A 16,068-nucleotide genomic window follows, 5' to 3' on the forward strand; every position below is an offset into this window, starting at 1 on the left:
TCATTGTGAAGGAATTTCAAATCTTATGCTGTGACTTTTCCCTTCTTCTCTTTTAAAATGCTTGATTATTGACCCAGAAAGCAACCCTTGAACTTAAAGTTGTTAAGTGGACTTCGAAACAGCAATGCGTATATTAAGGGGCTTGTGAAAGAATTTACTCACGTTTTTTGGGGGGGAGGTTATTGTTATTACTATTACTATTGTATTGAGTCAAATGAGTAATTACAAAATTTGGTTATATATAGGTCCCCCAAAACCTCATTACATTTTAAAGAGTAGAAATGCTACCATTATATGTACTTTGGTCACAGTGCAGTACATTAAGAAATTGAAGTCTGTGATGAATATTGTTCTGTGTAAATCTTTTATTACATCACTGCTTATTTTTGAGAGGTGATGGAGGATCGCTCTCTTAAGTGTATTGCTGAGCCAAAAGGTAAAACAACTTTAGTGCTTAGCAATATATTGCTGGCTTAGATGTGTTAAATATTATTGGACTGCTTATTTTGGCTCTGGGCCCCATGAAGACCTCCCAGTTGGATCACCTGAAAATTGCACAGCTGTACTGTTGGACACAGGAAATATGAACAAAGCTTAACCCCTCTCTTCTAGGATTCCACCCACCTCACCTCCACCCCCACCCCCCCACCCCCCCACCCCGCAGTGGAGTAAAATGGCAGAAATTCATTAAATGGCCCAAACTATGAACTTTTCTCAAAACAAGTAATTGACACACAGTTACATGAAACAGAGGGCACTTAGTATATACATTGATACTGAGACAGTTACAGAGGGGAAAGCAGTCAGGTTTAGAAGTCAGCCCCTCTTTGTTATGCCTACTAGCTCTGCCATTTACTAGCTTTCTGACACCAGATGTGTCACATCTTCCTTTCCCTCCCTCCCTCCCTCCCTCCCTTCCTTCCTTCCTTCCTCTCTCTCTCTCCTTTTCTTTCTCTTCTTTCTTTCTTTCTTTCTTTCTTTCTTTCTTTCTTTCTTTCTTTCTTTCTTTCTTTCTTTCTTTCTTTCTCTTTCTTTCTCTTTCTTTCTTCCTCTCTCTCTCTCTCCCCCCTTCCCTCTCTCCCTCCGTTTCTCTTTTCTCTCTTTTTCTCTTCTCTCCTTCTCTCCCCCCTCTCCCTCCCTCCCTCCCCCCTCTCCCCCTCCCTCCCTCTCTCTCCCTTTCTCCCTCTCCCCCTCTTGCCCTCTCCCCCTCTCCCCCTCCATCTCATCAGGCTGAACACCTACTGGACCACCTCCACTTGGATATCCTGCAGACGTCTTATATTTGATGTGTCCATAAGTGAACTTCATACCTCTTCTTGGCAAACCTGGACCTTTCCCTGTGCTCCTATTTTAGTGAATGACAGACAGCCCCTGTATCTAAGAGCCCATTCCTAAAACTAGCATATCATTTTTGTCTACTAATTTCTCCTGCATTTACCTCTCCCCCTCCATTCTTGAAGTACAATGACATATACATTTTATTACTTCTACTTCTAAAGTAATTCACATCTATTTCTATCTCTGCATTCCACTGCCACTCCTTACTTTAGACCACTATCATCCATCACCCGGTCTTTTGTAATAGCCTCTTATCCAGTTTCAAATCCTCCATCCCATTCTCCACACTTGAAGCCAGACTATTGCAGTCTGGGATTTTCTGGATTAAACTTAAGTATATATGGGCTACATTGCTTGTTTTATTTGTTTTGCTGTCCACCAGTCCCCCACCCCCGCCCAAAGAATATAATCCAGCTTTGAGCATACAGAGATTAAAAAGTACATAAAGTAGATGATTTCAGATGGTGTGTCACTGTGTGTGTGATCTTGCCCATGTCATCTCCTGAAGAAGTTACTTGTGTACTTTACTTGATTGATTTTCAGGGTTGCTGATGTCTAAATAAGTAGGGTTGTTTACCATTTAGAAGTAGATACTGTGTTAAAATTACAGTCAGTGGAGCGATACCAAATAATCTCAGCCACTACCAATAATGCTTAGTGATTTGTGGTTGGCAAATTAATAAATTTAAATAATAGTATTTATATAGCTCTAATATGTTGCAGTAATTTCTGCAACAAAGAAAATCAATAAAAACTATGTTGACTAATGCCATTTGGTTTGGGGCAAAATAAACTTTAGTTTCACAAGTATGTATTGAGAAATCATTACGCAGGAAGGATGATGAATAAAATATGGATCCTAATTACTCTCCAGGGATTTACAGTCTAACAGGAGAAACAGAGTAAATTTTACTAAATAATATAGGGTGAAGACTGAACTAACATAGGAGAGGTAGATGGACACTGCAAGATTTTAAAAGAGTGAGGGAGAGTTATTTCTGGAGAAAGAATTACAGGTGGAATTAAATGTAATCCTTAAGTATAAATTCAGGCTGTTAACAAGCAGAGGTCAGGGGGAAAGACAGAGTAACTCTTGGGCCAGAATGATTTAATTATGGGGAATGGTAGTTTGTAGCAGTCGTCGGAATGGTGCTGACTAGCGTGGAAAGCCTGCAGTGCTGTACTTGCGCATTAGATTTTTATATGGCCTAGGGAGCCCTGAAAGATTTGTGACAGATACAAATAAACAGGTAGAATATATAGTAGGAAATATTCTGCATTATGAGAGATCTTACCTTTTTTTTTTTTTTTTTTTGAGTCCTCAGCATTTAGGAATGATTGATTTAAACAATGACTTTTAGTCCTTAGAAATTGAAGTTCCCATGTAAAAGTGTAAAAGCGATTGTTCTCGTTAGAGGTGATTATCAGAGTCGTGGAAATTATTGTCAGTAATCCAAAGCTTGACTCAATTCGTAACTATCCTACGAAGCAAGTGTTCTGTTCCCGAACAGGCTGCTCCACTTCATATGAATGCCATGGTCCCAAGTCTGTTGCTAGGTTTACTGCTGTTTGGAGGTTTGCATTTATGACATTGGCTTAATTCAAATGAGATCAGTATTCTGAGTACCAACTAAAAGGTGGGTTTATTTAATTAATCACTGTGTTAGGGGTTAAATTATTGAAACCTAAAATGGCTCGTAAAGCTAGTGAAAGTAGTGATCTGGTCTTTTCCTCTCGAGAGAAGAAGACGGGTAAAACAGACCTCGTTTATTTCCTTTTCATTCTTGCCGTTGGGCAGGAATTAGGTGAATGTGGAGATGATGAACCAAATGTGTTTCCTGACAGTTGAATTCTTTCTCTCCGGTAAGGTCTAGAAAGAGAATACGGGGTGACGTTTTCCAGAGAGGGATGTTATGTCCAACCTTACATTTGGGTGCTAGAAGAACAGGCTAGAACTTCTATTGTAATGTATGTATGTAGCGTATGGCTTCTGCATCTCAGGCACTGTTCTAATGGCCTTACATGTGTTAACTTTTCACGTGTTAATCTCTACAGTGTTAGGAGGAAGGAATGATTATTTCCTGTTCACTTCCGAAAAACTAAAAAACAGAGACGTTAAGTAACTTGCTAAATGTTATCACACAGTAACAGGCATTTGAACCCCAGAAATCTGGCTCCAGGGCCCATTGTCCTGTTCAAGAGATTAAGCTTTATTAACATTTATTACACAGGTTAACGCTAGTACTATTACCTGGCACATGTGAGTGCGGGACAGTTGTGTGCACAGTGAGATAGGATGCTGGAGTAGAAGAGGGGATTCTCCGAGGCAGAAGCTCCCACCGAGTTGTTTTTTTTTTTTTAAAGATTTATTGATTGATTGATTGATTGATTGCTATGTTGGGTCTTCGTTTCTATGCTAGGGCTTTCTCTAGTTGCGGCAAGCCGGGGCCACTCATTCATCGCGGTGCGCGGGCCTCTCACTATCGCGGCCTCTCTTGTCGCGGAGCACAGGCTCCAGACGCGCAGGCTCAGTAGTTGTGGCTCACGGGCCTAGTTGCTCCGCGGCGTGTGGGATCTTCCCGGACCAGGGCTCGAACCCGTGTCCCCTGCATTGGCAGGCAGATTCTCAACCACTGCGCCACCAGGGAAGCCCTCCCACCAAGTTTTAATCACTCGCTTGCTTTCAGTAATTGGGGCGGATAGCTGTATATGTGCCTCGGTATGGATTCTTGGATTGCATCTACTAGTTTTAGTTAACTTACCTTTTTCAGTGGACAAAGATTGTTGCAAAAGAGACTGCGACTTCAGGGCCACTGTAGATGCAGTCGAAATGAGCAGGAAGACGGCAGAGCCGCTCCGTCCCCGTGCCCAGTGCAGGCTCAGCACCAGGACAGGGCAAGAGCAGCTCCCGTCCAGATGGGCGTAAGAAGAACAGTCTTTTCAAATTGGGACTGTTTTTCTACATCCAGTATCGTTAATGATGAATCTCTTGACCTAAGTACGGATCGAAATATTATTACCCAATGGTAGATCAGGTGTAGAATTTTTAAATAAATAAATGTATACATATATATATATGCATACACACTCACATCCATTTTATGTGCATATAAACGATAGTGCAGGGGCCAGGGATCCTTCTTGGCTGCCTAACTTAAGATCTGGAACATTGGACGTGATAGTCTGTGGGGAACACTTAGTCGCCATGGACTGCACCGGACCTGCTTCCTCTCACCTCCTTCCTTTCTCACAATTTATTAGCTCTTCATTAAACTTGAGACATATACTGTATCCAAACAAAGTTTTTTTTATTTCTTTATATCCTCTCATTTCTCACATCCTACTTCAGACCTTCCTCTATAGAAATGAATTACATTGTTTATCTATTACAGTATCTCCTTATTTTAGTCCTTGTCAGATGCCTTTTTTTTTTTTTTTTTTTATAGATATTTTTTTTTTATAGTGGGTAATGTGAAGACTTCAGATGAAATAGATTGAGAAACTGATTGGAAATTGAATGCAAACTAAGACCACTTGACTGTTACTGAAATGAATAGCCCAGTTTGCTTTTTTTTTTTTTTTTTAAAGAAATTCACGTCCTTTTATTTATTTATTTATGACTGTGTTGAGTCTTCGTTTCTGTGCGAGGGCTTTCTCTAGTTGCGGCAAGTGGGGACCACTCTTCATCGCGGTGCGCGGGCCTCTCACCATCGCGGCCTCTCTTGTTGCGGAGCACAGGCTCCAGACGCGCAGGCTCAGTAATTGTGGCTCACGGGCCCAGCTGCTCCGCGGCATGTGGGATCTTCCCAGACCAGGGCTCGAACCCGTGTCCCCTGCATTGGCAGGCAGATTCTCAACCACTGCGCCACCAGGGAAGCCCCAGTCAGATGCCTTTTTAATCATTTTTAATAAACATGTAGATTTTATACGACGCTCAATTACAAGATGTTGGACAGTTAGGACCATATACCCAAAATATGCCTCCTTCCATCTGTGCCTGTGTGGTATATTTTAGGGTTCGTTTTAATTAAATCTTGGGTAGTGATTGGTACATTTCGGACGTTAACTTTGGTCGGCACTCATCATTCGCTTCCAGCGCATGAAATGCTGCTTTTGCCTGTTGGGAGCTAGTGCTGCTCTCGTCTGTAGCTGAGGTGCTCAGGGGGGTCAGTCAGGGTCTCTGCCCTCAGAGGGTGCCACCTCCATCCCCTCTTAAGGAAGGGAAGGCAGGCAGGTGATTGCTAGGCCTAGAAAAGACCATGATGTTTGAGGCTCTTAAAACTTTTTGATAAATGACTGCTTTGTTGTTTTTTGTCTGTGGCAGTGCGCCCCCCAGTGGCCACTCCCTGTGATCGTGCCCTTCCCTTGAGTCTGTCCTGACCCTGCAGCTCCCTTTAACTGACAAGATGTGAACTTCCAGGCTGGAGCTTTAAGGAAGCCTGACAGCTTCTGCTTTTCTGACCTTGGAAGACATATACCTTGCAAAGGTCCTATCACCCCGAGGCCACTGTGGGAGGTGGAAGCTTGGGATACCCAGGTGGAGGAGAATCAAACCAATAAGAACTGAGGTCCCCATCTGACAGCCGCCACCAACTTAAGAGACACGGGAATAAGCCGTCTTGGAAGTGGGTCCTCCAGCCGCAGTTGGTCTGGCTGTTGCCACATAGAACTCCCCCCAGGGCTCAGATTGCTGAACTGTGAGCAAATAAATAAAACGGTGGTTGTTCAAGGCCGTTACGTTTTGGGTTAGTTTGTTACGCAACAGTAGATGCCCAAGATGTCATTAAAGCATAACCTAGTCCCTCATTTCCTACTTACCAAGGCAGGTGCGGCTGTGTGTATGTCGGCCGCAGACTGGGGTTTTAGGGTCAGGTGGGAGGATGATGAGGGGGAGAAGGGACTGTAATGGACCAAAGGAAGCTGCTTTTAGCACGTATGAGATTTATCCCAGACTGTTCTGTCGATGAAATAGTGAAGTGCATTTAAGAAAAATAACTAATGTAAAAGGAGCGTTAAGTAGTTCATGTTATAGTCACGTGAGATACCGTAGCGCTTTTGAGCATTTTTGCCATAGTGAGCAGGAGGGACTCTACCATTGAGAGGACTTTATGTTTTGAAATTCCTTTCCTTTTGTGCCACAGAGTGTTTTGATTTTATGTTACTGCTGATACAGCCGTGGCCTTTTTAAAATAAAGCAACGATAAGCAGAAGACTAGGTTCCTGGACCCAGAATTTATTAACCTGTTCTTTTGCTTTTGTTGATCCAGTACAAGTTTTCTTTTTTTTGAGTATTACTGTGTGTATTAAGACGGAAGACCGGGGTGAAGATACGGAGAAGATTTCAGAGTTGAGCAAAACACATTTCCTCTTCCAAGGAGTACAACCTGAAAGGAAATGTCTTAAACCATAGTTTGGTAAGTGGGAGAAGAGAAGGCAGGAGGAGAGGGAGTGAGGGGGCTGAGAGTGTCGAGGAGGTGCCTGGAGGAGCAGCCCCAGGCCTGTCAGACTCTGCTGAGCTCAGGAAAGGGCTGGCTGTGTTGCGTTTGTTCTTTACAAAGAAAAACTGAAACCATCTTAGACTCCAAATTAGGTCCAAGCGCTTATTAGCCTGGATGGATGACTCTGCCTCTTACTTCCCCACCCTAGTTGCTCTGCTCCAGCAGGCTGGCCATCTTCTTATTTCAAAGAAGGTCCTTAGTGCCTGAGGGCTTTTGCACTTGCTATTCACAGTGCCGGAAAGTCTCTGTTTCCAGATCCTTGCATAGGACGCAGCCGAGCTGAGCATCACAGGCCAGCCTGGTGTGACGTTGCTCAGCCCTCCAAGGTTACCCACGCTCTCTGTAGTTGCCTTCTGCCCGCCTCAATAGACGCTTAGCAGTAATTAACAGACAGTGTGTCTACGCTTCTGTTTCTCTTGTTTGTCATCCGCCTCTTCTGTGAGCAGATGGGGCTCAGGAAGGGTGCGGCCATTGCTTGTTTCTGTTCTCCACCCAGCGCCTAGAACATGTTTGCACTTCACCAGTGTTGTAGCGAGAGTAACACTTCCTGAGGGCTGGACACTGATCTCAGTACATGTTTTGTTGATTTTGTCAATATTTTAAGAAACAAAGCAAAGTGGGTTTTGTTGCCCTTCCTCCTGCAGATTAAGGCCTTTGTTTAGGAGGGGGGGTAGGGGATATGGCTCTGAGTAGATTTCAGTAGAGGCTGTTTTCCTCTCCTCCACTAGCCAGGGCAAGTGGTCTCAGGATTCTTCCCTGATCTTCCCTGTGAGCACTTGGGGGTTGGGGGTGGGGTGGGTGGTGGTGAGTTCCTGCAGGAAAAACCTTTGAGAAGGTATCAACTCTCTTAATTCTGGGGCTTTTGGTCTTCTCTGTTCTCATGCTCGTCCCACGTCCAGAGAAGCAGATGCTTGAGTCTTATCTCTCCCCGCAGGTGTCTGTACTCTCTCCAGTTGTGTGGTTAGTGTTTGCCTTGGCACTTCAGCATTAGTTTGTATTCTGTTCCGTTTTCTTCCTGTTTTAAGGGTGAGAGTGACGTTCTTCACAAGCTCTTCATCTGAGCTGAAATGGGTAGTTCTTGGAACACGGTAATTTTGAGAAGCTGAAATGAGTCCAGAATGGCTAAAGTCAAAAGCAGGAGAGTGAGGCTGGGGAGGTGAGCAGGAGCTGTGCTGGAGAGGGCCTTGCACAGCAGTTCCAGGGCATGAGGACTTGCTCGGAGGGGAGTTGGACAGTCCTGTTTGAAACACAGATATAACAAGGTCACCTTTGGGTTAAGACCTCTCTGCTGATCCAAGGAGTTAGAAGTGGATACAGAGAGGGAATTCTGTGCAGTGGGCGAGGTGAGGGATGGTGATGGCCGGGCTAGTGGTTGTGGTGAGGCTACAGGAAAACAGGCAGGTTTAAGAGAGACTTAGGAGGTAACGTTGTTAGGATATAGTTCATTGATTCACTGGACATTGACTGAATGCCCTCGCCGCACAGGTATTGGATCAGTGACTGCAAAAGGCCTCGTCACTGCCCTCATGGAATGAGTGTCAGGTTTCTGGCTTGAGTTGCTGCATGGACGGTAGTGCCATTTGCTGGGAAGAATAACGTATTTGCTGCTGCTACGTTGGCAGAGGTTACAGGTTCAGTTTTAGTGTTGAGTTAGAGGTCGATAAAGCATCCCTTTGTTAGACTAATCAACTTTTTGGTGAGCACCCAATTAAGGGAAACGTTTTAATGGAGACAGTGACATGTCCTCGATTGAGGCTTAGTTGTTTATGAAATGACCGCTTAACTGTAATTGTCCCCGTAGAACAGTGTCATGTCACAAATGTAGTTTAGATCAATTAAAGCTAGTTCTTCCTTGATCTTTACTGGGGAAGAACATAATTATTGGGTCTTATCCGTTATGTGGTAAAACTCAAATATACTGTATGTTGGTTTACCATCTTCATAATCATTTGAAAAGTTTCCTATTTACAGTTGTAACATTTGTAATACGGTAGTATATTTGTCATATAATAATTGGCATCTGGAGAAAAATCATTGGTCTTGGAAATAACACTTTTACCTTCTATTCAAATCTGCGCACAAATGAAATCATTAGTAAAAATGAAGGCTAAAATGTATTAGGTTCTTACTGTGTGTCTTGCCAATACACTCATCAAATAGAAAACAAATCCTGACTTAAGGAAGGACAGACTTTATATTTGGAAGGATTTCTGGAAGATCAGGGAAAGGGGCTGCTGTTGTGATAGGGAGAACTGTGAGCCTGAGGCCTGTCAGTGTCTCAGAGGTCAGACCACAGAGAGAGTGGACGAGGCCGGGAAGGTGCAGGGACGTGGGTGGAGGACGGGGGGCAGGAAGGGACAGGCGTCAGAGAGTGTCTCACCCAAGGCTGGTCCCTGGGAGCAGAGGGCCTGTGCCGGCCCAGGTTGCCTGTGTGAGGAAAGGACAGAAGCTTACCTGAAGTTTGATCACGTCAGGTTAAGGGGCATTCTCTGACTGATCAGTGGAGACAAAAAGAACAGCTAATCTTTTATGGCACAAAGAATGGAGGGTCTGTGCCCGGCCTAGAGAAGCAAGGGGGTTGCCCGCGTCTGGGGAAGAGTAGTTCCCTGCAGTGAGCCGTTCCCAGGAGTGCAGAGGGTGCGAGGGCTCCAGAGACATTCAGCAGGTCCCAGCCCTCAGCGCTGTGTGCGCTACCTCTTCATCTTCATGATGCCCCTTCAGCGTGACGACTCCTGTGCACCACAGCCGTGGTAGGCTTGGTGGGCTGAGGACACTGCTGGGATCACTCCGCGGGCGAGAGGGAGCCCTCGACACGCCTCAGAGGTCGGGAGCAGGTGGGCCGGACCCTCGGTGGGTCGTAGAACTCGGCAGGTCGGAGGGCTGTGCTGCTCAGCTGCTCATGTGAAGTCGGAAACGTTCTCACCCGTAGGTGGCTTAGGCCCCGCCGCAGGTGCAGGCCGTGGTGGGCTTCAGGGGTGCGCGTGGGGGGGGTATCTTCTAGAACCCAGGAGGAATTGGACTTGTGATCTGAGGGAGGCAGCAGCAAGGGCTTCGAGCCGAGGAAGCAGAGTAAACAGGCCTGTGGCTCCTCCTTTCAGCCGGCAGGGCTGCTGAACAGGCACGACTGACGTTTTACACAAGCCCCTTCCTCGCCGTGAGGGGCGCCCCACCCATGCTGATGCGTGACTGTAGGCCTTTGACCACTAGTGCGCTGGTGGCCCACAGTCACTGTCACCAGGTACTCTGGCTGTCTCCAAACGCCTGCCGGGGAGGCCCCAGGCAGGCAACCGGGCCCATCGCCGTGTGTGGCTCAGCTGTGCAGGCGGTCGGCATCCACACGCCTGGTTCTACCTCGCACCCCGACTCCCAGACAGAGCTCAGCCCCTCGACCCACCTGGGTGGCCTGGGTGCGGCCGTGTCGTTCCAGGCGGTGGCTTCTCGGCAACCTTGTACACGTACGAGGTGGGCATTGTTCACCCCAACTTACGTATGTTCACGATAGTTAAATTCATCCATTCATTACTTAACTGATTTGGCACAGAGAGTGCACAGTCTGCCGGCTGCTCTGCTAGGTGATTTTTGTGCATTTTCGTATTAATTCATGCATCAGGCGCCCGCAGTAGGCGTTGACCCCTGTGTTGTGGATGAGGCGCCTGCGACTCACGAGGGTAACTTGACCAGGGCGACGCGACTAACATGCAGTGTGCGGTGGGTGACAAAGAAGAGAGCGGAAGTGCTTCCGATGGTCAAAATGCGCGTTTATATACTTTCTGTGAGCAAAAGACTAACAGAAGTTAAATGGAGAAAGAAAACTGCATATAAAATGCTCTTCCTTCTTATATGGAATCTCGTGGTTTTATGTTTTATCAGGTGACTTTGAGTAAATCGTATCATTCTGTGGACTTTAGTTTCCTCGGTATGAAATTAGATGTTTGGACTGGATGTTTTCTAAGGTCTCTTAATTTTTATTAATTGGGAGATATTTAACTATTACAGACGTGATATAAATGTGGTTGTTTGAATACAAATTAATTTTTATGCTATCCTTGAAACCTGCTAAAATGAATATAAATGAATTAAAAAGGCACTGATCTATGAAGGTAAGAATGGGAGTGTGAGACAACAATGGGCAAACGATGTTAGTAAAATTTGGTGCTGCACTGTATTTACAATAGCCAGGACATGGAAGCAACCTAAGTGCCCATCGACAGATGAATGGATAACACATTGTAAAGCAATTATACTGCAATAAAGATGTTAAAAAAAAAAAAAGAAAAAAAATGTTGGTGGCTGCAAAATACATGGATGAATGGTAATGACTTTCTCTGGTAAAGACCAGAGAAAGCAGCATCCTGAGCCTGCAGGGCAAGAGAAAGCCAACCAGAAACATGCCTATTAGTGTGGGAAAACCTCCAGAAGACTCGGGAATTGTGGCTACCAGTTAGCTGCATGTGAATTTAGGGGGTGGAACTGACAAGAGGGAACTTGGTGGAAAGTGTGCCTGGAAGTAGTTAGACCCCTGGATCCTCTCCCAGCTGAGAAAACCAGGCATCTGCCCTTCTTAACCTAGCAACAGCCGAGAGATTTCCTGAAGAGTTTGAATAAGAGGAACTTGAGGTTCTAAGACCCAGATGGATACAGCTGAGGGCTGCAGTGAGATGCCACACTGAAAATGTGGGAATTATTTCCTTTAAATAGGGGTGTGTGGGCTTCATAATGGTATTCTTCGTATTCTCGCAGCCAGGCTTATATACCTCCTCCTAGGAAGTTGGGGAATTCCTATTCAGGGAAATGCCTAGCACAAGGAAAAAGAAATACAGATCTTGATATTTGAGTAGCTTTGGGTGAAAAAACTGGGCTGCTGTGTTGCAGTGAATTGTTATGTCCAGTTGTCAGATTGCATGTGTGGAAGCAGAACATCCAGTTAGCCTGTTTGAGCCTCAATTTAAAATTTTTAGAAACAAATAGCAGAGGATTACCAGTCATGTGAGGAAAGGCCATAGTGTAGCAAGAAACAGATTCTCAGAACGTGGAGGGTAAGGGGAATCTGTGGGAAGAAGCAGGCTCTGTGAGGTCCATGGCGTCGGGGAGGGGACAGCTACCGCCATTGACGCCTCGGGAGGATAAGAACTGGTATCACTTCCATGAAATGTCTCAAGTGCCATAAGGAAGGGACAGATATAAGAAAATGCTGTTAGTAGTGAAACATGTGATAGCAGAAATGAGAGAATCAGTAGATATGTAGGAAACGTAATTAAATCTCCCAGAAAGTAAGACAGAGAGAGGTGAAGGAGGGAGGAAAAATCAGAGAGAAACTTAGAGATCCAACTCAGGAGGCCCAATATCCGATAGTAGGATTTCCAGAAAGATAAAGCAGAGAAAACAGGAAACAAGAATGAGGGAGGGTGGGTTGAGACATTGATTTTTTTTACCCCTCACCTTGTAGTAGTATTTGATATTTTAAACTCTGTGCACCTCACTTCTATATTTTTTAAGTAATTTACTTAAATTTAAAAAAGCAAAAAAAAGGTGACATGTGAAGGTTAAAAATAGATAATTTAGTTTTTGTTGAAGACCAATAAAATTGAAAGTGGGCAAGGAAAAAATACCATTTTGGTCTTTTAAAAGTACATATTTCAGGAAAATTACTTTCATTACCATAGTTAGAGACATGAGGAACAGTTTTCTCTTAAAAACAGCAACAGCACGGCAGTGGCATGGGTCATGGAAGGTGGCTGATATCACAGCAGCAGCTACATGAGTTTGTGATCAAGAATCCTGCCAAAGAGAACAGTTTCTCTCGCGGTAAATAGGGCTGACTTTCTATTTGGAAGCAAGAAGAATTCATAATTATTGTAAGGCTTTTAGAAGTTGTGTGAAATTCCTATCAATAATTATTTCATTCAGTTGTATGTATTTATTCTCTATTATGTGCCAAGCATTGTTCTAAATGATTTGTTTATGTTGACCCATTTAATCCTCAAAATACCCTGCAAGGGGAGGTCCTGTTGCCGTTCATCATTCATTCCCATTTTACAGATGAGGAAACCAAGGTCTAGTGACCCCGAGCCCAGGGTCACTCAGCAGGAAAATGGAAAAGCCAGGTTTTACAGCCATGACAGTCTATCCTCAGAGTCCGTAGTACCCTTAATTAATTCACTGCTACTCTGCATGCTGAATAAAGAACCCTCTGCGTCTAGGCTAAATAGATAGGTGGATTTTGTCATAAAGCTTTGGTCAGCCACTGAAGGCGTAGCACTCATCTAGGCCGGTGCACTCAGTGGTTGATTAACCGAGGCTTAAGTACTGACCAGGTAGAAGAACCCAGACACTCCATGGTGACCAGTTTAGTGCACATTACAGGACATTTGGTGTCGTTTTTCCTCACCAACAGTCTAATTCCAGCACTGTTCGTGGTTGATATTGAATGTGTGCTGAAATTGTCAGGATGGCAACTAAGGAATTCTGGGAATTAACTTCATTTATTGATAAAATTTGTAAAATACAGCCATCACTGAAGTGATCTGGTAAAAGGAAATACATCGTTTTTTGGTTTGTTTGTTTGTTTGTTTTAGCCCTGTTTTATGTGGTTTGTGGGAAACATTATAGGGTGATGAATGTAGCAGGAACTTAAATACTTGTCGTTAGTCAATGATGTGTAGCATACTGACTGCAGTGTTTACTAAAATTCAAAAAATAAATTACTTTCCTCAGATATGAATGTTACAAATTTGTTCTTTTGTTTCTCCTAGTTCAACTTTGTGGGAAAACTTTTGGGGCCACGTGGCAATTCTCTGAAGCGCTTACAAGAAGAAACCTTGACAAAAATGTCCATCCTTGGAAAAGGCTCCATGAGAGACAAGGCAAAGGTAATACTTATTATAAACAATAGCTACTTTTTTAGTCAAGTTATATAATGTACTTTTAGATCATCCATGGTATTAGTACATATGATATAAAAGCTAACTAGGACCTCAAATGAAATTATGTGAAAATGCTATATATAGTGATATATTTGTGATACTATTTAGAAAATTCGGTCACTCTGGCCAGTTTCAGAATATGTAGTATCTTAAACCAAAATCTGTAACTATTATTTTTATTTATAGAGTGAAATTGTAGCACCTGTGCTCTTGATTCTAGAAGCAATACCTTCTAGAAAGTACAGTGGTATTGAAATTATCATGAAGAGAAATAAAAAGTTATCTATAGTCTCACCATCATTATTTGCATTTTAGATTAGTTCTTTCGGGTCTTTTTTTCTACGCCTGTGTTTCATATTGTTGACTTTATAAAGTATATGCTTTTATTTGCTGTTTTTGCCTTTCTTTTGATATCCTATGCATTTTACCAAGTTAAAATTGATTGTAAATGTTTTAATAATTACTTCCTATTTTAACACATAGTTTTATGTGCATGTATTCACATAACTGCCTCTTCTTCTTAATAAGCTAAAATTACTGAGTTATTTTTATTGATCACTTTCTTAAATATACCAATTCTGAAAGAAATTTTCACATTTCATAATGTGCTGTCGCTTATGTTGTTCCATTATTACTTTGTTGTTCTCTCATTATTAAAAGATTTATATTACAGAGAACAAAATCCACATTGAGTGATCACTTTCCATGAAATGATTGTGTCAGACAAAAAAGTTATTTAGACAAAATCCAGCCTCCTCACAAAAAAGTCCATTTAACAGTAGCTTTTATAATTAAAAAAAAAAAAGCCACCATTTGTTTATTGAACAGGCACTGTGAGTCAGGCACTCTGTGAGACATTTTACATGCGTTACTCCATGTTATCCTTGGAAAAATGATGACAGATACATAACATTTTCCTTATTTTATGTAAGAAAAGTGAGATTCAGAGAAACTAAATACATTATTGGGTTAATCAGGGAAGTTCATTATATTATTTGATTAGAACATGGCTATATGTCAGGCTCATATGGGATGCTGTTTAAAAATATAGTCCCGGACTTCCCTGGTGGTCCAGTGGTTAAGATTCTGCGCTTCCACTGCAGGGGGCATGGGTTCGATCCCTGGTCGGGGAACTAAGATCCCGCATGCTGCACGGTGTGGCCAAAATATATATGTGTGTGTGTGTGTGTGTTGTGTTGTGTGTGTGTGTGTGTGTGTGTGTGTATATATATATGTATATATATATATATATATATATATATATATATATATATATATATATGGAGAGAGAGTGAGTGAGTGAGTCCCATGCACCAACCTGTTTAGGGTGAAACCTCAAAATGAATCTCCAGTAGGTGTTTAAAGGATTCTAATGCATGGCCAGGTTAGGTTGACTGCTCACTAAACATCACTGTCTCAAATGATGTTACTCTGATTCCCTGACTCATCTATTCTGGCAGTAGGAGCAAGTGGAACTGTATATTGGTCAGTTGGTCAGAAATTATGTGTATCTCGTTGGAAAGTATCCCATCCTTGCTGATATCTTAGTTAAGTTTCCAGGAAGGCCATCTGGTAATGAGGTCCATGATATGACCAATGAAGCCCATAGACTTTGTGCCGCTCTTGTTTGTTATTAAGGGAGTTCCTTGGTGAGAAGCAACATTTTGTGCTATGGCGGCAGTGATCAGGGCCCCCAAAGATCCTTTTACAGGTAGAAGGGAAGCAGGGTCGTTGGCCAGATTATATGTCCAAAAATAACAAGTGCCTGGCTGTGCGTTTAATGAAAGGGATCCTAAATAGCATCAGCTCGCTAGCAGGGCTGGTGGTCCTCCCAGATCGTGCTGCCATTTTAAGGGCTGGTGGTGGTTCTCTGCTGCTGGCGTATTAGACAGTCAGCAGCGGCAGTGGCCTGGAGTCCTTTTTGAGGGGAATCCGTGTTGTTGTGGAGTAATGCATAACCGCTCTCCCTGTAGCGGGGGGATGAACTGGGAGATTGGGATTGACTTATACACGCTACTACATATAAAATAGATAACTAACGAGAACCTACTGTATAGCACAGGGAACTCTACTCAGTGCTCTGTGGTGACCTAAATGGGAAGGAAACCTAAAAAAGAGGGGATATATGTATACGTATAACTGATTCACTTTGCTGTACAGCAGAAACTAACACAACATTGTGAAGCAGCTGTACTCCAATAAAAATTAAGAAAACAAACAAACAAAAACAATACCTCTTTCCCTGTCACCATAGGTACTTTGTTCATGAGTCCTTTGAGTAGCATTGAGGTGGCTGGGGAATGAGGTGC

At 43.3% G+C, this 16,068-nt stretch overlaps 1 protein-coding gene across 1 annotated transcript in view; it reads left to right on the plus strand.

The window, feature by feature from the left end:
* KHDRBS3 (KH RNA binding domain containing, signal transduction associated 3) overlaps nt 1–16,068 on the plus strand; it is a 156,627-nt gene that overhangs the window by 59,726 nt on the left and 80,833 nt on the right. The window contains exon 3 of the mRNA XM_068525548.1: nt 13,589–13,705. Coding sequence (XP_068381649.1) covers nt 13,589–13,705 — 117 coding nt within the window. The remainder of the gene's footprint in view (nt 1–13,588; nt 13,706–16,068) is intronic.

The sequence above is a fragment of the Eschrichtius robustus genome, chromosome 17, assembly GCF_028021215.1.
Source record: "Eschrichtius robustus isolate mEscRob2 chromosome 17, mEscRob2.pri, whole genome shotgun sequence".
Lineage (NCBI taxonomy): Eukaryota > Metazoa > Chordata > Mammalia > Artiodactyla > Eschrichtiidae > Eschrichtius > Eschrichtius robustus.